The 27,734-nt window shown below is 37.8% G+C and overlaps 3 protein-coding genes across 3 annotated transcripts; all 3 read left to right on the top strand.

Moving 5' to 3' along the window:
* Positions 1-2,774: 2,774 nt before the first annotated feature.
* On the top strand, positions 2,775-5,582 carry LOC146324645 (uncharacterized). The gene is made up of 5 exons (XM_084722043.1): positions 2,775-2,810; positions 3,722-4,051; positions 4,178-4,393; positions 5,061-5,159; positions 5,569-5,582. The coding sequence occupies exons 2-5, from the start codon at positions 3,820-3,822 to the stop codon at positions 5,580-5,582; spliced, it is 561 nt and encodes a 186-aa protein (XP_084578169.1). The 5' UTR covers positions 2,775-2,810; positions 3,722-3,819.
* A 5,034-nt stretch (positions 5,583-10,616) lies between these two features.
* Positions 10,617-15,004, top strand: LOC146324646 (polymeric immunoglobulin receptor-like). The gene is made up of 5 exons (XM_084722044.1): positions 10,617-10,944; positions 11,982-12,311; positions 13,386-13,484; positions 13,933-13,973; positions 14,879-15,004. Exons 1-5 carry the CDS (start codon positions 10,719-10,721, stop codon positions 15,002-15,004), a joined length of 822 nt encoding a protein of 273 aa, XP_084578170.1. The 5' UTR covers positions 10,617-10,718.
* Positions 15,005-16,398: 1,394 nt separating this feature from the next.
* LOC146324647 (polymeric immunoglobulin receptor-like) lies at positions 16,399-25,825 on the top strand. The gene is made up of 7 exons (XM_084722045.1): positions 16,399-16,441; positions 18,901-19,233; positions 20,652-20,984; positions 21,166-21,303; positions 21,562-21,693; positions 22,550-22,648; positions 25,687-25,825. The coding sequence occupies exons 1-7, from the start codon at positions 16,399-16,401 to the stop codon at positions 25,698-25,700; spliced, it is 1,092 nt and encodes a 363-aa protein (XP_084578171.1). The 3' UTR covers positions 25,701-25,825.
* The last annotated feature ends 1,909 nt before the right edge of the window (positions 25,826-27,734 follow it).

Consider the following 27,734-nt stretch of genomic DNA (forward strand, 5'->3'; position numbering starts at 1 on the left):
AGTGTTTCTTTCGATTTCATTGTATTATGGTGTTTGTTCCTGATTTGTCTTGTTTTGTTGTTTGTAGTGTCATTTTCTAAGTGCTTGACAAAACTGAGGTTTAGCCATAAAGATCACCATGACTGTGACCCAGATAAACATAACCACTGTTAATAAAACACAAATATGAGATAACACAGAAAAAAAAAGAGAAAATAATTTTCATAAATGTAGGATAAGTATCCATATATAAGTTTTAAACATAGGATGTGAGAAGAGCAGGGATACTCACATAACAAAAAATTATTTTTACAAGAACATGTCTTCATTAAGACGATGCCAAGACACATTCTGACCCTGTTATAACAGCGTGGCTTCTTAAAAGAACAAAAGTTTGGGTACTAGAAGTGCTGTTAAAAGAAAAGCTGATCTATCATACAGGTAAACATGATCCTGCCCCAGGAATCAAATTCAGAATGATTGTATATTTGCAAAAAAACAATAAAGTTTATGAGTTTGAGCACGAAATATCTTGTCTTTGTACTGTTTCCAGTTGAACATACTGCAGATCCAAAAACGTGCAGATTACTGAGGTCTGTTTTAATTTAAGTTTTAAACACTGTCTCAACATTCTACTCATAAATTATTTATTATTATTAATTATTTATTGATCACCGTGGGGGAAATTTGTCACAGGTTACAGGTGCTCCCATTCAAGAATAGAAAAATATAAAGTAAAGAGAAATTATAAAGAATGACAGAAAAGAAAATTACTGATGTTAATACTAACAGAACTTATTTTATCAGTTGCAGCTACTTTCGTTTTATGCAGTTTGTCTTTTCCACATGTTGAAGCCTTTTTCTATAGAGATCGCACTAAAACGTGACGACAGCATTCACTCCACACTGAGGCGTCTGAAAACACTGCAGAGAAAGTTCAACAAGTTCCTGTGTGTTGCTTTCCAGCTGCTGGGTGAAGTGAAGGGAGAGTCTGTGGGATTAAACCAGAGCAGAGTGAGCTCCTCTCTGCACACACCGCTCCGTCTCTTAGTCTTTCTGGCATGTCCCCCTTTTGGAAGTCCACAATGCTATTGACTCCTCATTGCACATCATTTCTATGTAATGATGCCATTCATTAATCAGCAAAGACATATCATGACTGTTCTCCTGACCGCCCATAGGATTTGGGTTCCTAATAGCTCAACAACAATACAGTTTTCTTATTTTATATGTTTAAATTGGCAAAGCCTCAGCATTTGTATTGACTTCCTGTCAAATTGTTTTCAAACAAAAAAGGGGCGTAATCATGACGCAGGAGCAACAATCTCATCTATACGACACAACTGCCTCAGTCAAAAACATGAAACTGTTAAACATTATGCTGAAGCAAATCACAGAATCAATCTGGGGGCACTGACAGACTGACAGAGGAGGGAAGGAGAGCAGAGAGATGTGTGTCATGTTTAGAGGAGGGACTCCAGCACTTAGAGAAATAAGAAGTTCCTGATTTACCACAGAAGAAGAAAGTGAGGCAGCAGTAAACCACCAGAGCGTCAGGATGAAGGTCCGTCATACCTTGATCTGCTTCTTCTTTCTCTGTGAGTACATTTACTTTGTTTTTCTGTCCTTCAGTCACGTGTATTTCTTTATTTAAAAAGTCTTCCCATTCAGAAATCTATGAAAACATGCAGACAGATGTCACCATACATGCATGTCGGATATATGTTAAATTATGGCAAAAATATCAGCCAGATATACACAATATGCAATGTTCTTTAGTTAAATTTGTACATAAACATGAAATATAAAATGTGAGAGGAGAAACTTTAGGTGACTTGTCCAAAGTACCACTTGAGCATACAGATTTTACAGGAAAAAAAAAAACTATTTTATTGCAGAACTGATGTGTCAACAAACTGTGTCTTCATCAGAGTTACAGAAGCACATGTACAAGGGTTGTCTCAAGTGACTTCCCCTTAATTAGAGTTGCAGCAGCTGAAAAAAGGGGGAGGAGACTGCAAGAGAAATCAGTAGGTATGGTTAAATTTAAAAAGTGGAAAAAGATTACATACGTACGTATTCTGGATACAAAGTTTTTCTTTTTCCCCGGTTACTTTTAATTATTGTTAGACCGCTCATCCCTTAGCCCAAACCTGGGGGTGGCAACACTGACTATAAATCAACCAATCAATCAATTAATAAATTGCACACAACAAAGGAAGGAACAGCTAGACAAACTAATAAACCTAACAGCAAACAAAAAGAGCTGTAATGATTAATCTATAATTGAGCAACTATTTAATTTAATCTGCATCTATTCTGACAATTGACTAATTGATTTTTGAGTTTGTTTTGTAAGAAAATCTTAACATTGCAGTTCAACATCCTCAGTCACAGGCTGTGGTTGAACTGGGCAGCTCCCAGTGTGACTCTGTGTTAATGTGACGCAGGAAATATTGTGATCAGACAGTAACTAATGATTGTTTCTCTTTTAACAGCTCTGCAGGATGGAAACACTGGTCTCGTCGATGCACAAATCCCTGTCTATTCAGCAACTGGAAGAGATGTCACAGTTAAATTCTCCTTTTCTTTTCGTGGGGTCTGGATGGTCCTCTGCAAGGAAAACTGTAAAGAAAACACGCTTATAAAAACATCTGATGTCAGAGCTCAGAGAGGCAGATACAGCATCGAACAAAAAGAAACTTCTGGAGGAGCAGATGTTTTTGTGACCATCAAAAATCTGCAGAAGTCTGACTCTGGACTGTACCGCTGTGGTTTGCTTGAAAGAGAAAATAAACAGTACAAGCAGACTGAAATCATTGTTGTAGACGGTGAGTTTGTACTTAAAGTCATGAAAATGTTCTGAATGATTTTTTCTTCACTGATAAATTCTCATTTATAACCAACAGGTCTGCTGTAACTAACTGGTAAACTGAAACTGGGACGCACACACCAGTTAATTTGAATATTAGTGGACCACACACACACACACACACACACACACACACAGTTATTGTTTCAAATGATATTTTTCTTTTTGTCAGTGAAGTGAGCTGATTAACCTGGGAACCAGATGAATCTCTGAGCTCATGTTTCATTTGCTCTGGCAGATAATTAACATTTGCAAATTAGTGATGTGAAGTTTGGACCTGATAGGTCAAAGCACACAATTTTGGATGTGCTGTACCATATTTTTTAATACTTTTTTTTTCAAAATTAAAAATAATTAAGTGTATTTTTTGCCAAAATGGAAGTTCTGACTTCAGCACTGGTTCCCAAACTGGGGTCCCCCTGAGGGGAGGGGTTGCCAGAAATCACAGGTGGGCCCAAGATTTTGAGGTCCTCAAAGTCAAATTTGCACGTTTACTAAAATTACAATTTCAGGGTTCATACACCTACACCAAACTTGAATTGAAGCCATTTTCAGGCATTCATGCATTCAAGGTTCATTTTCCAGCTGTTCCAGCACCATACAGCTGGTAATTGACATATTTATATACAAAATTATTATTTCACCTCTTCTTCACGTTAAATCAGATGTTACTGTGCTATTATCAACCAAAACATGTCACCTGTCTGTAAGTAGACTTCATATTAGGGTTGCAAATTGTGTGCATTTTCCTTAACCAATATCCGGAAATGCAAACAATTAATTAATTAAGGTCATATCTGAAAAATGAATTATTGTGATTTCTCACTGGAAGTACAGATGGTAACTGAAGATTGTTCATCTTTTCAACAGCTGTGCTGGATGAAAATCCTCCTGTGGAAAAAACCCTCAACACAAGAACTGGAGGAAATGTCGTGGTCGAATGCTCCTTTTTTTTCTCTGGAAACGGGATGTACTTCTGCAGGAACAACTGTCAAGTAAACAACCTTCTTGTTCAAACAACTGGTGATAGAGTTCAGAACGGCAGATACAGCATCGACTTTATAGGAGGATCTACAGGACAGTCTCTGTATGTGGGCATCACACAGCTGACAGCGTCTGACTCAGGATGGTACAGTTGTGGTATAGAAAGATTTTTTTCAGCAGATCCACGACGGAAGTTTAGGATCATTGTCAGTGATGGTGAGTTTCCACTTAAAGTATCATGACGGTGAACAAGAAAGAAAATATTTGTTTGTATCTCTGGTTTAAGCAAAGTTTTCACTGATGACAGGATTTCTTTGGTCTATATATTTTTGTTGTTCACAGATCCAACCACTCCACTTGTTAGTACAACATCAGTCCCATCAACGTCCATGTCAGCAATCACAACACAGAGTCCCCGCCCTCAGTTTGAGGGGACAACACCTAACCCTGACCCCAACTCTGACCCCAACCCTGACTCCAACCCTGACCCCAACTCTGACCCCAACCCTGACTCCAACCCTGACCCCAACCCTAATCCTACCTCTAACCCAACTACAGGTAGGCTCACACACTGTACCTAATAGATAGTGTGGCAGAAGCTCCCAAACAATGGAAGTGAATGGTGACCAGTTTTCAAATGTAAAAAACAACAGAGCGAAACCATAAAATGCCACAAAACTGCTTGTCTGGTGTAAATCCAGGTCAACATGTCAAGTTCACTAAAAGAAAAGTGTTATTTCTGTCTTCCCTGGCCAAAATCCGGACATTTTCATCCTCAAAGGAGTGTCCTGTGGCTTTTGAGGATAACAATGTCCGGATTTTGACCAGGGAAGACAGATGGTTTGAGAGACGAGTGAAAGAGGCCATTTTTGTTAACCTGGAACGGCTATCTCTCAACAGAGGAGGTCTGAAATCTGATAGCAATATTATTTAATGAAATTGTTGTAAAATTTAAAGTTTTAGAAAGAGTTGATGAAGATCAATTGAACACAAATGATTATAAAAGTAATGTTATCAGTATGTTATAAAAAAAATTGAAGCACAGCAAAACATACGTCATACGTTTAATATCTGAGGGAAGTTTTCTTCATTAGAACTGTGTGTGAACTGTATTCTTTTGTTTTGAGGATTTGATTATTTTGTTTAAATCCTGCAGTTATCGAGGTGTTAGTATTAATGAACAGGGCCTCAGGTCAAACTTTTTCTTCTCTTCAACCTCTCACAGGTGTGGTTCTGTATACGGTCGTGAGCCTTGTCACCGTTGTCATCATCTCGGGGCTGGTGCTGATGATAATCTGCATTCAGAGGAAGGGCAAACCTGATGGTGAGGCAACTTACACAGGAACACACACAACAGAAACTTCCCATTTCTCACCAACAGTTCAGTCACTCAGACTTGCAGCAAGGTTTCAACCATCGATTGCAACAATACACATTTTAGTTTGACAGTGTGGTTCTGCTCATGAAAGAGTCTCACAAACAAACCTGGCAGAGTCTAGGATGCACAACATTTAATAAAAAACATGTTAAAGAAAATTCACAAATAAGTGAATGCTAATACAGAAGGAAGCTGAGGAGGTGGAGGGAGTCACATTTCAGGGACGAGCAAAAAGCACTTTGGAAATACATCATCCATTCTTGAGAACTGGGACAAATTATATCCTACGGGGATGCTGGGAGTGTGACTGTGAGGATGTGTTTCTTTCAGCTGTTTCTGTGTGTGTGACCCACAGCCCAACAAGAGTGACCTTCAAACCTCATCACCACTTTCAGTTATTACTCATTATAATCAAGAAAAATATTCTGTCTGTTCCACAGGTTTGATATCCAGAGAAAACACAGATGACACAAACATGGAGGTGACTTTCTTTAACTCTTGTTTACTCTCACTGTTGGATCAGATGAACCAGTGTATGAGATTATCATTAGAGATTAACTGAGATGATCCTGACCTGCTGTGGAATGGAAACATAATCTGAAGACATTAAACTTTAGGATGCGTTAAATTAAAGAAACACTGCTTACTTTAAGGGTGTATTCCAATACAGTTACTAATTACCTGTTAAAAAATGTAGTCAGTAACATAATTCAAGTATCACAATATTAAAGTAATATGACTTAATTACTTTTATGACACTGTTTAGCGTAATATTGTGTTTTTTAAGATGCAAAACTCTAAGTGTAAACCTGATAACATGCTGATCCAGAGCTGCAAGACGAGCAGGTTCAGGTGACAAAACAGCAGAATTCAGTGAAGAAAAGGCAAAATACATCAATGAGAAACCTGATATTGAATGTTTTATCTCTCCTCTCTCTCACTAACACAAACACAGAAATCAGTCTTTTGTTTTGTGTTGTTTTTAGATGCCCAAGTATGAGAACTGTCCTCCTGTCTCTTCATCTGAAGACATGACCTACCTGACCCTCCATCCAGCCACCAGGGATCTGAACCAAACCTACTCCACTCTCACACACACACACAACACACATGACATGGTTTGAATTCACACCTGGATTCTGATCCTGTGCTTTAAGGCTCTTCTTGTTTTGTAATGTGATTTAAATCAGATTTAACTATGTATTTGTGATTTATGTTTGGTTCCTCAATAATTTGATCCACCTCCCAGCTGTGTATTAACTCTGCTCTTGTGTATTTTACCAAATTGAACCTGTTTACTTCAAACACTCTGATGAAGGCTCTGTGCTGAAACATGAAAGTATTTTCTGCAGTGATGTCAAACAAATAAACAAGTGAAATGTCAGTATTTCACTGGATTTCCTACCTTCACCTCACAGTAAAATATTTTACTTTTTCCTCAGTTACATTTGTCTGTCAGCTTTAGTTACTAGCTCCTTTTCAGGAGACATTTTTTCGTACCCCTGAGTGGTCCATGGAGAACACACTGAGGAGCCTTCTTTTATACCAGGTTGGGCTCCTCCTATTGTGGAGATCAGATTTTGTTAGTTTTCTGAGGCTCCTCCTTATTTCACTGTAAATGCAGTGAAGGAGAGAGAGGTTATTACTTCATGTTTCAGTGGGCGCACCTGTGATGGTACCCAGACTCTGAGAACAAGATATAAACTGTCTCTTAAGATCTCTGATGAGCTCTCAGCAGTTTTCCACAAACACAATCATAAATGAATTTTGTATAAGTGGAGTCAGGGTTTATGGGGACCTGAGACCTGACTTTACACCTACATATGAGGACACTGATGTCTAAGGGGAACATCAGGTCAAAAAAACTTATCAAAGTGCAGAGCAAAGAGTGTCCATGAATAAACATGAAATTAACATTTCCACATTACCCAGGAATTGTAATAAGTTACTTTTTCACTCATTACTCACTTAGTTATCTTAGTCGTTATATTACTTTTGCAAAATTGAGCTGCTGATACAGTGAACTGCAAAGTCCCACAAAGCTTTTGTTTTTTGCTGTCCACATGTTGGCTTATCTTGCAAGGCAGCTAGATTCTTGAGATCACACAGCAGAAGCAGGAGAAACAGTTTGTAAAGACGACTTCCCAGATGATTCTGTGTAACAAAGCATCATGTCAGGTTAGATGTCGACTGTAGTGGAAACAAAGTGCACCAGTAATATTCATCCACAAACATCAGATACAATAGTAAAACACTGACAGAGAACATTTTACTGCAGAATGACTACTTTTACTTTTGATTCTGTGAGCAAGTTTTGCTGATAATTCTGACATAATTTTACATATAATTAATGAATGAATTAATTAATTACTGCAGGGTTTCTAGCCTCATTCTTGTGGAGTATTTCCTGATGTAGTATTAGTACTTTTACTTGAGTAAAGCATCCAAATATTCCTTCCTCCACTGGTGACACCACACTGAAACTGAAAACACTGAACTGCATATCAGCTGAAGAAATGGCCTGAAAAGTAACAAAAAAAACAAACATCTGGATTAAAATAATTTTCTCCTCATTCTTTTTCTCTGTGGGAGAGTTTTGTGTGTTTTGTAACACATGACAGTTGCCCAACTGTAAGACAGCCTCAATATCCTCTTTTGTCTTCTTGCTGTCTCCTCCTGTATTGTTGGTGCATGTTTTCAAACTGTTTGTGTCTGTTCTCACAGTCTGATCAACATGTGTTGATGGCTGCTTTGTTGGTTTCTGCTCATTTTCCATCATTTCTCTTATTATGTAGAAACAGCATAAGGTCATAGTCATGGTTAATTGTTGATTAGTTACAGTAAATCTAGAGAGGTGTTTTCTTCTTTGTTCCTGTGTATGTCAAGTCCTTTGAGACTTTCCACTGATAAACATGCTTTAAAAAGACATGAAAATAAAATAAAAACTATAACACTAAGAAGCTTATTTTTCTCATGTTCTCTCACCTACTGCAGTTGTGCAACAGGTGTATCAGTGTTCGAATACATCACTTCTTTTTCAGCTGTTTGTGACCTTATGAGAAAATATGGTCAAACAAATTCTGTTTGTTTGTGTTCATACTGACTTGTAACTCCCTTTTTTTCTTTCAAACCCGGTCCTTTTAGAGAATGGGATCACTGTATGCATTACGAAGGATGGAGCTGAACTGTATGTGCATTAGACGCTTTTTTACACACACCTGCCAGCCAATCAGAAGAGAGTAATTCACCCAGACCATGGTATAATGAGTTTTACTGACAGTGTTAATGAAGATTCACACAAATGTGCAAGAAACGTGAAGCAGGAACAAAGACTGACGGAAGAGGGAGGAGAGCAGAGAGCTGTGTGTCGTGTTTAGAGGAGGGACTCCATCATTAAGAGGAATAAGAAGTTCCTGATTAACCAGTGAAGAAAGAAGAGAGGCAACAGTAAACCAGCAGAGCCACAAGATGAAAGTCCATCACACTTTCATCAGGTTTTTCTTCCTCCTCTGTGAGTACATTTATTTTATTTTTTGTCACTCTTTCCTGTTGTTATTACATCATTTCACACTTTCTCATGAGTGTGTTTTATGTGGTTAAACATGATAAACAGAGTCAGGTATGAGCCACTTTAATAATGAGGTTCATGTTTGTTCAAGTCTGTCCTTTTTCTACATTTATAAAAAAATATCACATCCTACAGACAGATAGAAACCTGTGCATGACAGCATTATAAAACAGTGGTGTTTTTGACGTGCTGGTTCCTGAATAATTCTGTTTACAATGCCACTTAAATGAAATACAAGCTCCTGATTCACGTTAAAACATCCAACAAATACTCAGTCAAAGCTCTTTGGACGGACTTCAGTCATTTCTTTTGTCTTTTTTTGCATAAAGGGGAAGAAAGAGTGTAACAGTTCTTGTGGTTTGTGGCTTTGTGACTTCTTTAAAACCTTTTAACCCAGTCGCACTCAACTCGTGGCCTGTGGCTCGAATCTGTCAAAAGTTTTCAGATTAATTTATTGAAATTATCATGATATAAATATTTGTTTTACAAAAGGCTACATAGTTCAGTAAATTATATTTTAATTTTAAATACAAGTCATTCAAAAAAAGTGTTCCTGAGTCCATGTAGTATCCTTTATACAATGATGAGGGTTTTTAATGCAGTTTTTAATGCAGTGCTGCCTGAGGGGTCAAAGGTCACAGACATTCAGTGTTGGTTTTCAGTCTTATTCCTTACATGCAGAGATTTCTCTGGATTCTCTGAATCTTTTAATGATATTATGGATTGTAGATGATGAAATCTATAAATTCCTGCAGTTTTGTGTTGACAAACTTTGTTCTTAAACTGTTGGACTGTTTGCAGTTTTTCACAAAGTGGTGAATCTCACCCCATCCATGTCTGTGAACCACTGAGTCTTTCCAGGACGCCCCTTTAATATCTGATCATGATCCTGTCACCTGTTACCAGCTCACCTGTCACAGTCAAACAGTCAAATATGATTCATATTCATTTCATTATTTCATACATGACTGAGTGTTTTTTTTATATAGCTTCATTGTTGAACTGGGCAGCTCCCAGTGTGACTCTGTGTTAATGTGAGGCAGGGAATATTGTGATCAGACAGTAACTAATGATTGTTTCTCTTTTAACAGCTCTGCAGGATGGAAACACTGGTCTCGTCGATGCACAAATCCCTGTCTATCCACAAACTGAAGGACAAGATGTCACAGTTCAATGTTCCTTTTCTTTTGGTGGGAGCAGGATGTACTTCTGCAAGGAAACATGTCAAGAAAATGTTTTCATTGACACAACTAATGTCAGAGATCAGAGAGGCAGATACAGGATTGAATATAAAAGAGTTTCTAGAGGAGCAGATGTTTTTGTGACCATCACAAATCTGATGAAGTCTGACTCTGGACTGTACCGCTGTGGGTTGATTGGACCAAGAAATCATGAGTACCGTCAGATTAGACTCATTGTTGTAGACGGTGAGTTTGTATTTAAAGTTTGTACTTTTCCATTTTGACATGTTTCAGTGTGACAGTTTTAAAAATCTGTGCTGACTGTATATCAGTTCAGTCAACTCTCTGTTCTGATGAACAGTCAGAAAATAAGAAGCATGTTGAGACTGAAACAAGAATATATTGAAAACAACTGAGCTGTTTTGCTCTGAGCTTTAACCCTTTGATGCACAAACTGTCCAAACCTCTTCTACGACACAACATGGATCAAATATGATTCATATTCATTTCATTATTTCATACATGACTGAGTGTTTTTTTTATATATCTTCATTGTTGAACTGGGCAGCTCCCAGTGTGACTCTGTGTTAATGTGAGGCAGGAAATATAGTGATCAGACAGTAACTAATGATTGTTTCTCTTTTAACAGCTCTGCAGGATGGAAACACTCGTCTCGTCCATGTACAAATCCCTGTCTATTCACGAACTGGAAGAGATGTCACAGTTAAATTCTCCTTTTCTTTTCGTGGGGTCTGGATGGTCCTCTGCAAGGAAAACTGTAAAGAAAACACGCTTATAAAAACATCTGATGTCAGAGCTCAGAGAGGCAGATACAGCATCGAACATAAAGAAACTTCTGGAGGAGCAGATGTTTTTGTGACCATCAAAAATCTGCAGAAGTCTGACTCTGGACTGTACCGCTGTGGTTTGGGTGAAAGAGAAAATAAACAGTACAAGCAGACTGAAATCATTGTTGTAGACGGTGAGTTTGTACTTAAAGTCATGAAAATGTTCTGAATGATTTTTTCTTCACTGATAAATTCTCATTTATAACCAACAGGTCTGCTGTAACTAACTGATAAACTGAAACTGGGACACACACACCACTTAATTTGAATATTAGTGGACCACACACACACAGTTATTGTTTCAAATTTAATTATGAATTAACGTGGGAACCAGATGAATCTCTGAGCTCATGTTTCATTTGCTCTGTCAGATTATTCACATTTGTAAATTAGTCTGCTGATGTCAGGTTAGTCTGGGATGTGCTGTACAATATTTTTCATACATTTTCATTTTGACATGTTTCAGTGTGACAGTTTCAAAAATCTGTGCTGACTGTATATCAGTTCAGTCAGCTCTCTGTTCTGATGAACAGTCAGAAAATAAGAAGCATGTTGAGACTGAAACAAGAATTTATTGAAAACAACTGAGCTGTTGTGCTCTGAGCTTTAACCCTTTGATGCACAAACTGTCCAAACCTCTTCTACGACACAACATGGGTCAAATATGACTCATATTCATATTCTTGAAGTTAAACTGGTCAACTAAGAAAAAAGTGGAAGCCACTGGGCTCACTTCAGGCACACTTCCACAGAGCCAAGGGTATAGTTTAAACAGACATTATTTGTTAGGGTATGTCAAGATTAAAAAGTCTCTGAACACTGACTAGTGTCAGTCCACAGTGGGTCTTTTTCAGGGTGTGAATGGAAAGAGTCAGTGTTATGGACATTTAGTCACCAGGTGGTTGGCAACCTAACCACTAATTGTCATAGGTCATAAATCAAAACAGTTATAAGAATGTCAAATCCAATTGTGGGCAGATTGTGAGATTATGATGCGATATATCTTTGGTGAAAGAATCTAAATCAGTTAAATCATTAAACAATGATCATCAGTCACAGACTGTTTGATCTGAGCATCTTCAAGTGTGACTGTAGATCAGATCTGAAACTGGAATTATTGTGATTTCTTACAGGAACTAAAGATGGTAACTGTTGTTCATCTTTTCAACAGCTGTGCTGGTTGGAAATTCTACTGAAGAAAAAACCTTCCACACAAGAACTGGAGGAAATATTGTAGTTGAATGCTCCTTTACTAGTGGTGGAACCGGGACGTACTTCTGCAGGGATGATTGTAAAGAAGAACAAATTCTTGTTCAAACACCTGGTGGTAAAGGTCAGAAAGGCAGATACAGCATTGAATTTATAAGAGCATCTACAGGAGGATCTGTGTTTGTGAGCATCACACAGCTGAACAAGTCTGACTCAGGACGGTACAGGTGTGCAGCGGACAGACCTTTATCACCAGATCCCTACCATGAATTCTACATCATGGTCACAGATGGTGAGTTTCCACTTTAAGTGCTCTATTTGAAAAATGCACTGAGATAACTTCTGTTATGATTTGGTGTTCTGTGAATAAAATAAATGAAAATGGAAGAGAATGATCATGTTTGTGTCTCTGGAGGTCTGAAGAAAGTTTTCACTGCCAGCTGCTGATGTTTTAAATTCAGTAAATTGAAAACCAACAGTGCAGCTGACTCACACACAGTATCTCATCTCTCCAACGTCTTCAGGACAGATTATAAAACTACCAGCTTCAACAACATCAGTCCCATCAGTCTCCACACCAACAAACACAACACAGAGTTTCAGTTCTGACGAGCAGGAAACTGAAACAACACTAACTACAGGTACGTCCACACACTGTATCTGAGAGATAAAAGTCTTTGACTGAAAGAAATCATATTTATCTGTCTTTCCAGCTCCAAACAAAGTCAGTTAGAGACAGTTTACCTCTGAACTTTTTCCACCTCAGTCATGTGAAATGAATAGAAACAACATGTCAGTGACAACAGAGAAGATTCCAGCTGCAGGCGTGAAATCAAAGGCAGTTTGACTGCTGTTACATGTTGCCATGTTATAGTTTATTTTAAATTTAAACGTTATTTTATTAAATATTTTAAAAAGACAGATTAGGAGACACTACATGGACTTTTTAACAGTGGGGGTTAAACCTGTACTGCCTTGTTGTTCTCACATTCTACGCATTATAATGTTTACTTTCTCATTTTAAAGAAAATGTATGTGGGTAACCATAGTAACCATAGTAACCATAGTAACAGCAGCGCCAGGTAGGAACGTGTTCTAACATGATGAAGCGTTTGCTGCAGCCTGGTACAAGAACACAGTGTGTTTTTTGCGTCATCAGTTCTCAGCATCGTGTCCTGAGTGAAGTTTTCTTCATCAGCAGATTCTTTCACAGTTACTTTGATATATGAATGTGTGTATTTATGTAAACTGTATTTTTTTGTTTTGAGGATTTGATTATTTTGTTAAAGTCCTGCAGTTATTGAGGTGTTAGTATTAATGAACAGGGCCTCAGGTCAAACTTTTTCTTCTCTTCAACCTCTCACAGGTGTGGTTCTGTATACGGTTGTGAGCCTTGTCACCGTTGTCATCATCTCGGGGCTGGTGCTGATGATAATCTGCATTCAGAGGAAGAGCAAACCTGATGGTGAGGCAACTTACACAGGAACACACACAACAGAAACTTCCCATTTCTCACCAACAGTGACTCAGACTTGCAGCAAGGTTTCAACCATCAATTGCAACAATACACATTTCTGTCTGACAGTGTGGTTCTGCTCATGAAACACTCCAGAACAACAGGTTTAATTGCCTAGAGATTGATCTTTTAAAAGATATTTTCCAGTAAAATTGAAAACTAAAAAGCTAAAACCCCTCAAAATCCAGTTTTGTCCCAATTCTCAAGAATGACTAACATACTGTTGAATTAGTTTTCTGTTGTTTGTGGGTTTACAGGAAGATTTTCTTTGTGGTTGGTGCTTCATCATCGACTGTTTTTCTGTTGTTTCAACCCAACAAGAGTGATCTTCAATCCTCATCACCACTTTCAGTTATTACTCATTATAATCAAGAAAAATATTCTGTCTGTTCCACAGGTTTGATAACCAGAGAAAACACCAACAACACAAACATGGAGGTGACTTTCTTTAACTCTTCTTTACTCTCACTGTTGGATCAGATGAACCAGTGTATGAGATTATCATTAGAGATTAACTGAGATGATCCTGACCTGCTGTGGAATGGAAACATAATCTGAAGACATTTTCAAATACTTTATTAGGGTGAACTTTGGGGTGCGCTACCTTAAAGCAACGCTGCTTACTTTTGAAAAGTATTCTGATGCAGTTACTAATTACCTGTTAAAAACTGTGCTCAGTAAAAAATATCAAAGTATCATTATATTAAAGTAATGTAACTTTTAGATGATCTCAATATGAAATATTGACACCAAACATGTCATGGTGGGAATCCACAATGGTACAGTGATACTTTAAGGCAATATTTACATTTTAACAGTTTCCCATGACTTTATTATCAAATGAAGTACATTAAACAATTAAAAAATAAAATTGACCCACCTCTTAATGTGAATCCATGTTTTCCAGATTGTAAAATGACAGAAAAAGACATTTTCAGACCATTTTTGTGGCGAGAGATGATGGTGCAAAACCATGTGAGGTCAGCTTCAAAAAAGAAGGATTCAACATGACGTCCAGAGAGTCATGTGACAAATTAAAACACTGCTGTTAGTTTCTGTGGGTTCCTTCTTTCCTCTGTTTTGAACTCAGTATCATAGACAGCTAACGATCAGTATCAGGGCTGATCAAGGCACGTGTGAATCGATCAATATCGGCTAAAATAAACCTGATAACATGCTGATCCAGAGCTGCAAGACGAGCAGGTTGAGGTGACAAAACAGCAGAATTCAGTGAAGAAAAGGCAAAATACATCAATGAGAAACCTGATATTGAATGTTTTATCTCTCCTCTCTCTCACTAACACAAACACAGAAATCAGTCTTTTGTTTTGTGTTGTTTTCAGATGGCCGACTATGAGAACTGTCCTCCTGTCTCTTCATCTGAAGACATGACCTACCTGACCCTCCATCCAGCCACCAGGGATCTGAACCAAATCTACTCCACTCTCACACACACACAACACACATGACATGGTTTGGATTCACACCTGGATTCTGTTCCTGTGCTTTAAGGCTCCTCTTGTTTTGTAATGTGATTTAAATCAGATTTAACTATGTATGTATTAAGGCTCTGTGCTGAAACATGAAAGTATTTTCTACTGTGATGTGAGACAAATGAACAGATGAAATGTTAATATTTTGTCCTTTTTGACTCAAAAATGTTAGACGTGTAACCTTCACTGGATTTTTTTCCTACTCTCCTTCGTCTCAGAATAAAATATTGCGCTTTTTGCCCGACTACATTTATCTGACAGTTTTATTTACTGGTTATTTTTCAGATGATAATTTTTTAGTGTTTATGGTTTGAGGAAATTCTACTTTCATTGTGCGGTTTGAAAAAAAAAAAAGAAAAAAACAAACAAAGAGAGGAGGAGTATTTTCCAGAAAATTTTATTTGTTATGTAACCAAAATTATTTGATGTTAATCATTAGAGAAATCTGGGCTTTTGGCTGTGTCTTGGTGAGTTTTAGCTGAGGTGAGCTAGTGTGGCTAACTGCATTAGGCAGTGTTTTCTGCCGACACGTGGTGGTGAACAAAGCTTGTATTTCTCTCTCTGATATGTGAACGTCACGTCATATTGACTGCTGTGATGTTGAGAGTGTTAAAGCTTGATTTAATAATGTAAATTCATGAATTCATGTAGGTTATTACTTTGTTAAAGGAGCAGTCTGTCAGTTCTGTCAGTTACTGTGGCCATAGAGGACAGGAATCTCATAACTCTAGAGAGTAAAAACCCCTTAAAATGGATTTAGGATTCTCCCTGATGAGGGAGATGGCGAGCCAGCTCTGAACCCGACCACCTCCTTATCCTGATGACTTGGTCTGAGATCATCTTTTGTCCCGAGGAGGAAATCACCCTTTCCTTCTCTCACATCACTTGAATGCACCGTGTGGTAGGACTTTTAAAAGCAGCACTCGTTCTACTTGACTTTTTGATGATTTTAAGAGCTCATTTGGAACTGAACTGACCTGAGACTCGATCCTGTTTGCCTGAACTGATCGTAGAAAAGAAACTGTGCTGAACTTAAAGGAACAGACCAAAATATTTGTGAACTTTCATCACCTGTCAGAAAATTTGAATTTGTGCCAAAACCCTTCAATATGATCAAGTTCACTTTCTCACTATGTCATTTCGATCTGTCTTCCAGCCCCTCTAACAAACTTAGAAACTGGTCCTGAACATGTTTGAGTATACCGTGCACCCTAAGGTGGGTTACAGAAACAAAGACTGACAGAGGAGGGAGGAGAGCAGAGCTGTGTGTCGTGTTTAGAGGAGGGACTCCATCATTTAGAGAAGTAAGAAGTTCCTGATTAACCAATGAAGAAAGAAGAGAGACAACAGTAAACCACAAGAGCCTCAAGATGAAAGTCCATCACTGTTTGATCTGCCTCTTCTTCTTCCTCGGTGAGTACATTTACTTTTCTGTCACAATCTCCAGTTGTTAATATGTAATTGAAATATGTAATGTGTTTGTAATGTCATGAGTGTTTTATGTAGTTAAACATGATAAACAGATTCAGGCATGAGCCACTTTAAGAAATAGGTTCACATTTGTTCAAATCTGTCCTAAAACAGCCCTCACATGCTCATATGTACGTTTCTAGCTTTTCTAGTTTAGTTGATAGGGAGTCGGGTGGCCCTCTGACCATTTTTTAATTCAGAATGAAAAATAACTGACAGTTTTTTTCCCAGGAAGGAGGGACAGAGATGTGTTGTATGTTAGTAACAGAAGGCTGATCTTTGTGCGACAGGCTTTCAGGCTGTGCAAAGTGCAGCAGGATCAGACTGTGAGCTGCAGGAGAAGAAAACTTTTAACTGAAGAGGAGCAAAAGTTATGAAGAAATGAGGATAATTCTGATCCCATCAGTCTTTTTTACACTAAAATAGTTCAAATATGCTTTTAATTCTGTCTCTGGTAGAAGCAGTTTATGTTTATGGTTAATGATGATTATGAATCATTCCAATATTTCAGTGATTGCATGATGACGACGGTGCAAAGTGTTTCATGTTGTATAAACACTTTCAAAAGTTACCAAAGCAAGTTCTCTTTGCATGGTAGAGTCTTAACTTACATTTGTAGATGCAGAGACAAACTGTGTTTACTGACAACGGTTTTCCAAAGTGTTCCTGAGCCCATGTAGTGTCCTTTATACAATGATGTGGGTTTTTAATGCAGTTTTTAATGCAGTGCTGCCTGAGGGGTCAAAGGTCACAGACATTCAGTGTTGGTTTTCAGTCTTGTTTGGTATGAGCCGCTTTAATACTGAGGTTCATGTTTGTTCAAGTCTGTCCTAAAACAGCCCTCACATGCTCATATGTACATGTCTGGATTTATTTTCTACATTTATAAAAAAATATCACATCTTACAGACAGATAGAAACCTGTGCATGACAGCATTATAAAACAGTGGTGTTTTTGACGTGCTGGTTCCTGAATAATTCTGTTTACAATGCCACTTAAATGAAATACAAGCTCCTGATTCACGTTAAAACATCCAACAAATACTCAGTCAAAGCTCTTTGGACGGACTTCAGTCATTTCTTTTGTCTTTTTTTGCATAAAGGGGAAGACAGAGTGTAACAGTTCTTGTGGTTTGTGGCTTTGTGACTTCTTTAAAACCTTTTAACCCAGTCACACTCAACTCGTGGTCTGCGGCTCGAATCTGTCAAAAGTTTTCAGATAAATTTATTGAAATTATCATGATATAAATATTTGTTTTACAAAAGGCTACATAGTTCAGTAAATTATATTTTAATTTTAAATACAAGTCATTCAAAAAAAAGTGTTCCTGAGTCCATGTAGTATCCTTTATACAATGATGAGGGTTTTTAATGCAGTTTTTAATGCAGTGCTGCCTGAGGGGTCAAAGGTCACAGACATTCAGTGTTGGTTTTCAGTCTCATTCCTTACATGCAGAGATTTCTCTGGATTCTCTGAATCTTTTAATGATATTATGGATTGTAGATGATGAAATCTATAAATTCCTGCAGTTTTGTGTTGACAAACTTTGTTCTTAAACTGTTGGACTGTTTGCAGTTTTTCACAAAGTGGTGAATCTCACCCCATCCATGTTTGTGAACCACTGAGTCTTTCCAGGACGCCCCTTTAATACCCGATCATGATCCTGTCACCTGTTACCAGCTCACCTGTTCACCTGTGGAATGATCCAAACAGGTGGTTTTGGAGCATTACACATCTTTTAGCCTGTTTGTTGTGTTGCAGGCATCAAATTCAGAAGGAGGGTATATTTAAAAAAAAATGCTTTAATCCAACAATCTATAACTCTTATGGTTTTATTAATAACATTTATATATTTATATAAGAAAAATTATAAAACAATAATACATCCACAGAACTTTTAGGAAGCTGTGGAATAAAAGCATCACTTTTCTAAAATTTTTCTTTTAAAAATTGAATTAATCATTTTGAGAATTTTGACTGGTCCATATACACATAAATCTGTCTCAGGTGTCAATCAGACGTCACCAGTTAATAATGGTAACAAGATCTTTTGGCATGGATATTCTGTGTTAACATGGTGCAAATATTTTTTATTACATGTTTAATATCTTTCTAATATGTTTCTTTTGTGTTGTTCTTTCAATTAATGGACAAAATGAGGGTTTCACTGATGGATTTTCTATCATGTAAGGGGTCCTTGGCTGAGAAAAAATGAAGAACCTCTGGCCTCAAAATATCCAGATATTATTTATAAGCCATATCACCCAGTCCTACCTGCACTTCAACATCCTCAGTCACAGGCTGTGGTTGAACTGGGCAGCTCCCAGTGTGACTCTGTGTTAATGTGAGGCAGGAAATATTGTGATCAGACAGTAACTAATGATTGTTTCTCTTTTAACAGCTCTGCAGGATGGAAACACTGGTCTCGTCGATGCACAAATGTCTGTCTTTTCAGGAACTGAAGGACAAGATGTCAGAATTCGATGTGTATTTTCTCTCAGTGGGACCAGGATGTACTTCTGCAAGGAAATATGTGAAGAAAATGTTCTCATTGACACAACTAATGTCAGAGCTCAGAGAGGCAGATACAGGATTGAATATATAAGAACTGCTAGAGGGGCAGATGTTGTGACCATCATAAATCTGATGAAGTCTGACTCTGGACTGTACCGCTGTGGTTTGATTGGACCAAGAGATCATGAGTACCGTCATATTAGAATCATTGTTGTAGACGGTGAGTTTGTATTTAAAGTTTGTACATTTTCATTTTGACATGTTTTAGTGTGACAGTTTTACAAATCTGTGCTGACTGTATATCAGTTCAGTCAACTCTCTGTTCTGATGAACAGTCAGAAAATAAGACGCATGTTGAGACTGAAACAAGAATAAATTGAAAACAACTGAGCTGTTTTGCTCTGAGCTTTAACCCTTTGATGCACAAACTGTCCAAACCTCTTCTACGACACAACATGGGTCAAATATGACTCATATTCATTTCATTATTTCATACATGACTGAGTGTTTTTTTTATATATCTTTATTTCATCATTTATTTTTCCAAATATTCATTAAATATTCTTGTTTTTGATGATCACAAATCATTATTTTCAGTTTTTTCTTTCTTGATGATTTATTATTTCATGAAGTTTACACACATGGATCAAAAATGACTGCATGGAAATGTAATTTTTAAGAACAAATCAGGAAATACTTTAATGATGATTTTGTTTAAATAGTTACTTTAGCAATGATCTGTATCAAACAAAATATTGAATATATATACATATATATATATTGAACAGCAGTCTATCTGTAGTGAACTGTGCATGGACGCTCTTAGTGGGTTGAGATATTTGTCTGATTAATTTTAATAATGAATAAGTCTACATGCAGCGAGTTAGTTTGTCTTTGCTGAGAGGTGTAGGTACCCCACTGAACCTCACTCATGATAGGGATTGGAGATTCCAGCTGTTTCCCGTGAACCAGGAATCTCCTGAAGGTCATACACCTGCGTTGTTTAAGTCCCTGTCCTTCACATACGCCGCCTGTTGCTACGACAGAATGGACGGTTTATTGAGGTTCTCAGATTGACCCCACTGGGGTCGGTCACGGTCCTGACAGAGAACCAAGAAGACAAACAAACACCACCAAAACTACATCTAGTATTTTCCATAAATAATGATTTGCAATAATGTAAAAAATATATTTACTGAATCCCTGGAATGTTAAATGATGAAATATGCTTACTTTAAAGATGAAGGCAAGAAGAAACATCAACAAATACCTGTAAGACTGAATAATGAAAATAATTTCTTGCAAAGGTATAGAAAATAAAAACTTTTACACAAAGTACACACATATTTAATTATCATTACTGTTTACCACTTACACAATCAAACTTGGTCATTTCATTAAAGCATCAAAACAGATATAATGAAATCAAATCTAATTGCAGGCAGATTGCGAGATTATGATGTGATAAATCTTTGGTGAAAGAATCTAAATCAGTTAAATCATTAAACAATGATCATCAGTCACAGACTGTTTGATCTGAGCAGCTTCAAGTGTGACTGTAGATCAGATCTGAAACTGGAATTATTGTGATTTCTTACAGAAACTAAAGATGGTAACTGTTGTTCATCTTTTCAACAGGTGTGCTGGTTGGAAATTCTACTGAAGAAAAAACCTTCCACACAAGAACTGGAGAAAATATTGTAGTACGATGCTTCTTTACTAGTGGTGGAAGCAGGAAGTACTTCTGCAGGGATGATTGTAAAGAAGAAAAAGACATTCTTGTTCAAACAACTGGTGATAAAGTTCAGAAAGGCAGATACAGTATTGAATTTATAAGAGCACCTACAGGAGGATCTGTGTATGTGAGCATCACACAGCTGAACAAGTCTGACTCAGGACGGTACAGGTGTGCAGTGGATGGATATTTATCACCAGATCCCTACCATGAATTCAACATCGTGGTCACAGATGGTGAGTTTCCACTTTAAGTGCTCTATTTGAAAAATGCACTGAGTTAACTTCTGTTATGATTTGGTGTTCTGTGAATAAAACTGACTTGAGTTGAAAATGAAAGAGAATGATCATGTTTGTGTCTCTGGAGGTCTGAAGAAAGTTTTCTCTCCTTGTATCTGTCTGTTTTTGTTGTTCACAGATTCGACCACTTCAGGACCAGACTTCAAACTACCAGCTTCAACAACATCAGTCCCATCAGTCTCCACACCAACAACCACAACACAGAGTTTAAGCCCTCAGTCTGATGAGCAGGAGCCTGAAACATCACTAACTACAGGTCCGTCCACACACTGTATCTGATAGACAGCACACAGTGTAAAGTTTACTTTCTCACTCTGTGAATAAAACTGACTTGAGATGAAAATGGAAGAGAATGATCATGTTTGTGTCTCTGGAGGTCTGAAGAAAGTTTTCACTGCCAGCTGCTGATGTTTTAAATTCATTAAATTGAAAACCAACAGTGCAGCTGACTCACACACAGTATCTCATCTCTCTCAGCAGGATTTTATAATCTGTATGTTTTTGTTGTTCACAGATTCGACCACTTCAGGACCAGACTTCAAACTACCAGCTTCAACAACATCAGTCCCATCAGTCTCCACACCAACAACCACAACACAGAGTTTCAGTTCTGACGAGCAGGAAACTGAAACAACACCAACTACAGGTACGTCCACACACTGTATCTGAGAGATAAAAGTCTTTAACTGAAAGAAATTATATTTATCTGTCTTTCCAGCTCCAAACAAAGTCTGTCAGTTAGAGACAGTTTACCTCTATGAACTTTTTCCACCTCAGTCATGTGAAATGAATAGAAACGACATGTCAGTGACAACAGAGAAGATTCCAGCTGCAGGCGTGAAATCAAAGTTTGTGTTAATCCCCAGTATTCATGTGTGTGTGTGTGTGTGTGTGTGTGTGTGTGTGTGTGTGTGTGTGTGTGTGTGTGTGTGTGTGTGTGTGTGTGTTAACACTAGAACCACCAAGGTAGGCAATTTGACTGTTGTTACGTGTTGCCATGTTATAGCTTATTTTAAATTAAAACATTGTTATTTTATTAAATATTTTAAAAAGACAGATTAGGAGACACTACATGGACTTTTTAACAGTGGGGGTTAAACCTGTACTGCCTTGTTGTTCTCACATTGTACACATTATAATGTTTACTTTCTCACTTTGAAGAAAATGTATGTAGGTAACCATAGTAACCATAGTAACCATAATAACAGCACTGCCAGGTAGGAACGTGTTCTAACATGACGAAGCATTTGCTGCAGCCTGGTACAAGAACACAGTGTGTTTTTTGCGTCATCAGTTCTCAGCATCGTGTCCTGAGTGAAGTTTTCTTCATCAGCAGATTCTTTCACAGTTACTTTGATATATGAATGTGTGTATTTATGTAAACTGTATTTTTTTTGTTTTGAGGATTTGATTATTTTGTTAAAGTCCTGCAGTTATTGAGGTGTTAGTATTAATGAACAGGGCCTCAGGTCAAACTTTTTCTTCTCTTCAACCTCTCACAGATGTGGTTCTGTATACGGTCGTGAGCCTTGTCACCGTTGTCATCATCTCGGGGCTGGTGCTGATGATAATCTGCATTCAGAGGAAGAGCAAACCTGATGGTGAGGCAACTTACACAGGAACACACACAACAGAAACTTCCCATTTCTCACCAACAGTGACTTTTTGTCACTCAGACTTGCAGCAAGGTTTCAACCATCGATTGCAACAATACACATTTCAGTTTGACAGTGTGGTTCTGCTCATAAAATCAGGGGTGGATCTAGAGGGGTGGCATCGTGTAGTTACCATCCCTAAAAGATGCCTCTCCACTCCAGCTGCCATCCCAGATTTTCACAACCTAATTTAAAAAATAGTTCTGAAAAGTTGAGTCTGCAAGCAAAGCTCTGATGTCCAAGTGTAAGTGAATACAGCAAGAGATGGCACTCTCTATAGACCCTTAAGTTTCGATTTCACTCAGCTCTGTTTTCCCTGCAGTGGGCAGCTTCTCTCTGTCCCTGCTGCTCATGATTGCTGATGACTTTTTCCTGCTAAAAGTGTCTGTGGAGGGTCGCCACCTGCAACTGTACAAACACAACCACAGGTGGACAGCAGCAAGGTTGTTTTGTTGAAGTATGTTTTGTCTAGTAAGAGCAACTTGTGTCTGATTGTGTGAGGGATAGATTAAACTTGACTAAAACCAAATATTCAGCTGTGCTTCAGCAGACAAACTTCCACACTTCAGATCAGTCATGCAAGTGGATCCAGGTTTAAAAGCAGAATCATTTGCTCCCAGCCCCAAACAAAAAAAAAAAAACTGAGTTGGAAACTATGTAATTTCACTACTTTTTGCAGTAACTTCTCAAATTCAACTTAACTGAAATTTAAACAGCCGATAACATCAGAGGATAAAGGTTTATTATCATCTGACCTTCATGTGTAACCGTACGGATCTGTATACAGACCACAGATGACTGCAGCAGCAACATCACTGGCAACTTTTGGCTGTAATAACTTCACATAAGACTCAAACAAAAGACTCACTAAATGTAATGTCTGTATAATGCTGATCAACCTCATCTAACTTTATCAGACACCTGAGAACACACCTGGATGGCGAGTCACTTCGTAAGTTAGTGTGAAAGTTAATGTTTGCACCTGTGGACGGTTAGCAAACACGGTTGGCTCAGTATGATCAGCTGGATGACGTTAGGTTGATAGTGTTTGCTTCTCTGGTTTTGCATGGAGGAATGACGGCACCTTCTTGGGTTTCTCCTTTTTATCTGTGTGATATCTCCATTTTCTGTGACTTAATTTGTTCTGATTTTCTGTTTGGTATCAGGACATTTGGTTGTGCTCTCCGCTCTCCATCAGCACAAGGAGAGCTGCATTTTCCCTACTCTGCTCATGTTACAGTGTGTAACCTTTGTCTTTGCTTTCTTGGTGCAAAAGGCCTCATTTGTTCCAAGCCTTCATCCCCTCATAGAGAATATTGGATATTCTACTGTGCTGCATGACTGGGATGCATATGAGGTTCTGCAATGCATCATTATGCATGTCGCTGTAGCATAATTACAGACTCAGTGAGTAGGTTGATCCAGCGCCTGTAACTGTACACATTTGGTGTCATATGACCATAAATTTCAGAAAACCGTGAACTGGCCAATTACAAAGTTTAATAGCCAAGAGTTTTATCTTTAAAAAATTTTCCAGAAAAATTGAACTGCGCTCTTCATGTGAACAGTCAGGTGGTCTCTATATGGTAACCATGGGAACGGTCCAGTGTAGTACAGGAAGATTTGTTTTTGTTTCTTGTGTTTCTCTGTGGTTGGTGCTTCATCATAGACTGTTTTTCTGTTGTTTCAACCCAACAAGAGTGACCTTCAATCCTCATCACCACTTTCAGTTATTACTCATTATAATCAAGAAAAATATTCTGTCTGTTCCACAGGTTTGATATCCAGAGAAAACACCAACAACACAAACATGGAGGTGACTTTCTTTAACTCTTGTTTACTCTCACTGTTGGATCAGATGAACCAGTGTATGAGATTATCATTAGAGATTAACTGAGATGATCCTGACCTGCTGTGGAATGGAAACATAATCTGAAGATATTTTCAAATTATATTTTCTTAGGTTGAATTTTAGAGTGCAAAGCAACACTGGTTACTTTAAAAATGTATTCCAATACAGTTACTAATGACTTGTTAAAATATGTAGTCAGTGATATAATCAAAATATCACATGATTAAAATTAAAAAAGTTATAGATTATCTCAATATAAAATATGGTGGATTTTTTTTATCCTAATGTGTTTTTGTTTTTTTTAGGGCTGCAATGAACAATTATTTTCATCATTGATCAGAGTAACAGTAAGAGAGTCATGTGACAAATTAAAACGCTGCTATTAGTTCAATCAGGAGAGACTAAGAATAAAAGAAAATGGTTTATTGACACGTGCATGAGATATGAAACATGAAGAGTCTTTGGCAGTTAGACCTCATTGAGGTGAAACAATAAGCACATATATAAATGGGGGTGATGAAGCTGTAGTGAAGAGAACCCCCCAGGGTCTAGACACTGCTGATGGTGATGAGGTGCAAAGCAGAGACTGGTGAGGTGACGTGGTTCCAGACTCCTGCTGCCTGGACCTGAAGACTGGAGGAGAGAGGAGTGGAGGAGGGTCGCACGACTGACTGAATCACAACTGATGGAGCAAAGACAGAGGCGATTTAAAGTTTGGCAGCAGCAAATTGACTGGCTACCGCGACCGTGGCAAAATCTGATTGGATAGTAAAGAGGAAGGTGAACGCCCACAAACAGCTGATTAGAGGGAATAGGAGGAGAGAGATGAGTAAAGGAAAGTTGTGAATGAAGGCAGCGTAATAGAAGATCTTTCTGATTGAACTTAGGCTGAGCTTCATTTGTGTTGTAGTTTCCTCTTTTTTGATACAGTCAGTATCAGGGCTTATCAAGGCACTTGTGAATCGATCGATAATCAATATCGGCTAAAATAAACCTGATAACATGCTGATCCAGAGCTGCAAGACGAGCAGGTTAAGGTGACAAAACAGCAGAATTCAGTAAAGAAAAGGCAAAATACATCAATGAGAAACCTGTTATCAGTTATCAGTCTTTTGTTTTGTGTTGTTTTCAGATGGCCGACTATGAGAACTGTCCTCCCGTCTTTTCATCTGAAGACATGACCTACCTGACCGTCCATCCAGCCACCAGGGATCTGAACCAAACCTACTCCACACTCACACACACACAACACACATGACATGGTTTGGATTCACACCTGGATTCTGTTCCTGTGCTTTAAGGCTCCTCTTGTTTTGTAATGTGATTTAAATCAGATTTAACTATGTATTTGTGATTTATGTTTGGTTCCTCAATAATTTGTTCCACCTCCCAGCTGTGTATTAACTCTGCTCTTGTGTATTTTACCAAATTGAACCTGTTTACTTCAGACACTCTGATGAAGGCTCTGTGCTGAAACATGAAAATATTTTCTACTGTGATGTCAAACAAATAAAAAAGTGAAATGTGAGTATTTTGTCCTTTTTAATTTAAAAATGTTAAATGTGCTAACTCTACTGGATTTTTTCTGAGAGTAAAATATTGTACTTCTTGTTCAGTTTGTCTGTCAGCTGTAGTTACTAGTTACTTTTCAAGAGACATTTTTACTTCTTTTTTTTTAAGTATTTTATTTATAGCGCTTTTACAGGATGGAGAGAAAAGACTAAGGTGGTCAACAGGCAGAGGAACATTATCTGCTCCTTCCCACCCTTCACTGAGGGAGTGACACACACAAGAAAACAAGGCATAAAGAAAAACAAAGAAACAAGCAAAAACAATTGGTGTACTCTACTACATAGGTTTCAGTGTGTATTCACTTACTCAGTTTAAGTATTTAATAGATATGCTGGAGCAAGTATATATCTACAAATTAAAATCATTGAGGGGTCATGGAGGTCCCATTAGTACCGAGATATAATCAAGAAAGGGTTGCCATATCTGTTTAAACCACCTTGCTTTCCCTGACTACTAGAGAACTACTACTACTAGTACTAGAGAACTCTATGAGCCAGGTTCCAAAGTGGGGCGATATCTCTTTATTCCAGACCTTCAAAATGATTTTATTTGCAATTACCATACTGGATTGATGAAGTTTTCCAGTGGCTTAGAGTTTCCAACTGCTGTGACCAGCCTAGAATGGCCATTTCTGGATTGGGATGGAGATCAAGTCCATAGATGACACCCGATCAGAACTTGTGGAGTCTTTCACAGAACCCAAACATGTGAGCCAGGGTCCCGTCAGACTGTCTGCACCTGATACATTACTTAATATTATTAGTTAATGTTTCAGTGGGTGCACCTGTGATGGTACCCAGACTCTGAGAACAAGATATAAACTGTCTCTTAAGATCTCTGATGAGCTCTCAGCAGTTTTCCACAAACACAATCATAAATGAATTTTGTATAAGTGGAGTCAGGGTTTATGGGGACCTGAGACCTGACTTTACACCTACATATGAGGACACTGATGTCTAAGGGGGACATCAGGTCATAAAAACTTATCAAAGTGCAGAACGAAGAGTGTACATGAATAATCATGAAATTAACTTTTCCACATTACCCAGGAATTGTAATAAATAAATTTTTTAATCATGACTCACTTTTTTATGTTACTCGTTACATTACTATATTACTTTTGTAATATATAAATAAATACATCTGGACTAAAGTCCTTTTCTCTTCATTCCTCCGATTTTTTTTGTGTGTGTGTTTTTTTTTTAACTCACCACTGTTTCATCCAGCGCATAGATTAAAATAAACTTCACTTCCCCTCCATGAGGTTAAAATGTCAGTTGTCTGATTGGGTGATAAGGATGATTATGACACACTCTGTGTTGCCAAACTGTAAAGCCATCTCAATATCCTCTTTTGTCTTCTTGCTGTCTCCTCCTGTATTGTTGGTACATGTTGTCAGACCACATCTCAAACTGTTTGTGTCTGATCAGCATGTATTGATGGCTGTTTTGTTGGTTTCTGCTCATTTTCCATCATTTCTCTTATTGTGTAGAAACAGCATAAGGTCATAGTCATGGTTAATTGGTGATAAGTTACAGTAAATCTAGAGAGGTATTTTCCTCTTTGTTCCTGTCTATGTCAAGTCCTTTGAGATTTCCACTAATAAAA

Source organism: Lutjanus erythropterus, chromosome 6, assembly GCF_056507025.1.
Source record: "Lutjanus erythropterus isolate fLutEry1 chromosome 6, fLutEry1.hap2, whole genome shotgun sequence".
NCBI classification, from domain to species: domain Eukaryota; kingdom Metazoa; phylum Chordata; class Actinopteri; order Lutjaniformes; family Lutjanidae; genus Lutjanus; species Lutjanus erythropterus.

Coding starts and splice junctions, on each gene's coding strand:
- LOC146324647 (XM_084722045.1), top strand. CDS start 16,399: ATGAAAGTCCATCACTGTTTGATCTGCCTCTTCTTCTTCCTCG. Junction 16,442..18,900: donor CTGCCTCTTCTTCTTCCTCG/GTGAGTACATTT, acceptor CTCTTTTAACAG/CTCTGCAGGATGGAAACACT. Junction 21,304..21,561: donor TGAAACATCACTAACTACAG/GTCCGTCCACAC, acceptor TGTTGTTCACAG/ATTCGACCACTTCAGGACCA.
- LOC146324645 (XM_084722043.1), top strand. CDS start 3,820: ATGTACTTCTGCAGGAACAACTGTCAAGTAAACAACCTTCTTGTTCAA. Junction 4,052..4,177: donor TAGGATCATTGTCAGTGATG/GTGAGTTTCCAC, acceptor TGTTGTTCACAG/ATCCAACCACTCCACTTGTT. Junction 4,394..5,060: donor TACCTCTAACCCAACTACAG/GTAGGCTCACAC, acceptor AACCTCTCACAG/GTGTGGTTCTGTATACGGTC.
- LOC146324646 (XM_084722044.1), top strand. CDS start 10,719: ATGGTCCTCTGCAAGGAAAACTGTAAAGAAAACACGCTTATAAAAACA. Junction 12,312..13,385: donor CTACATCATGGTCACAGATG/GTGAGTTTCCAC, acceptor AACCTCTCACAG/GTGTGGTTCTGTATACGGTT. Junction 13,974..14,878: donor CCAACAACACAAACATGGAG/GTGACTTTCTTT, acceptor TGTTGTTTTCAG/ATGGCCGACTATGAGAACTG.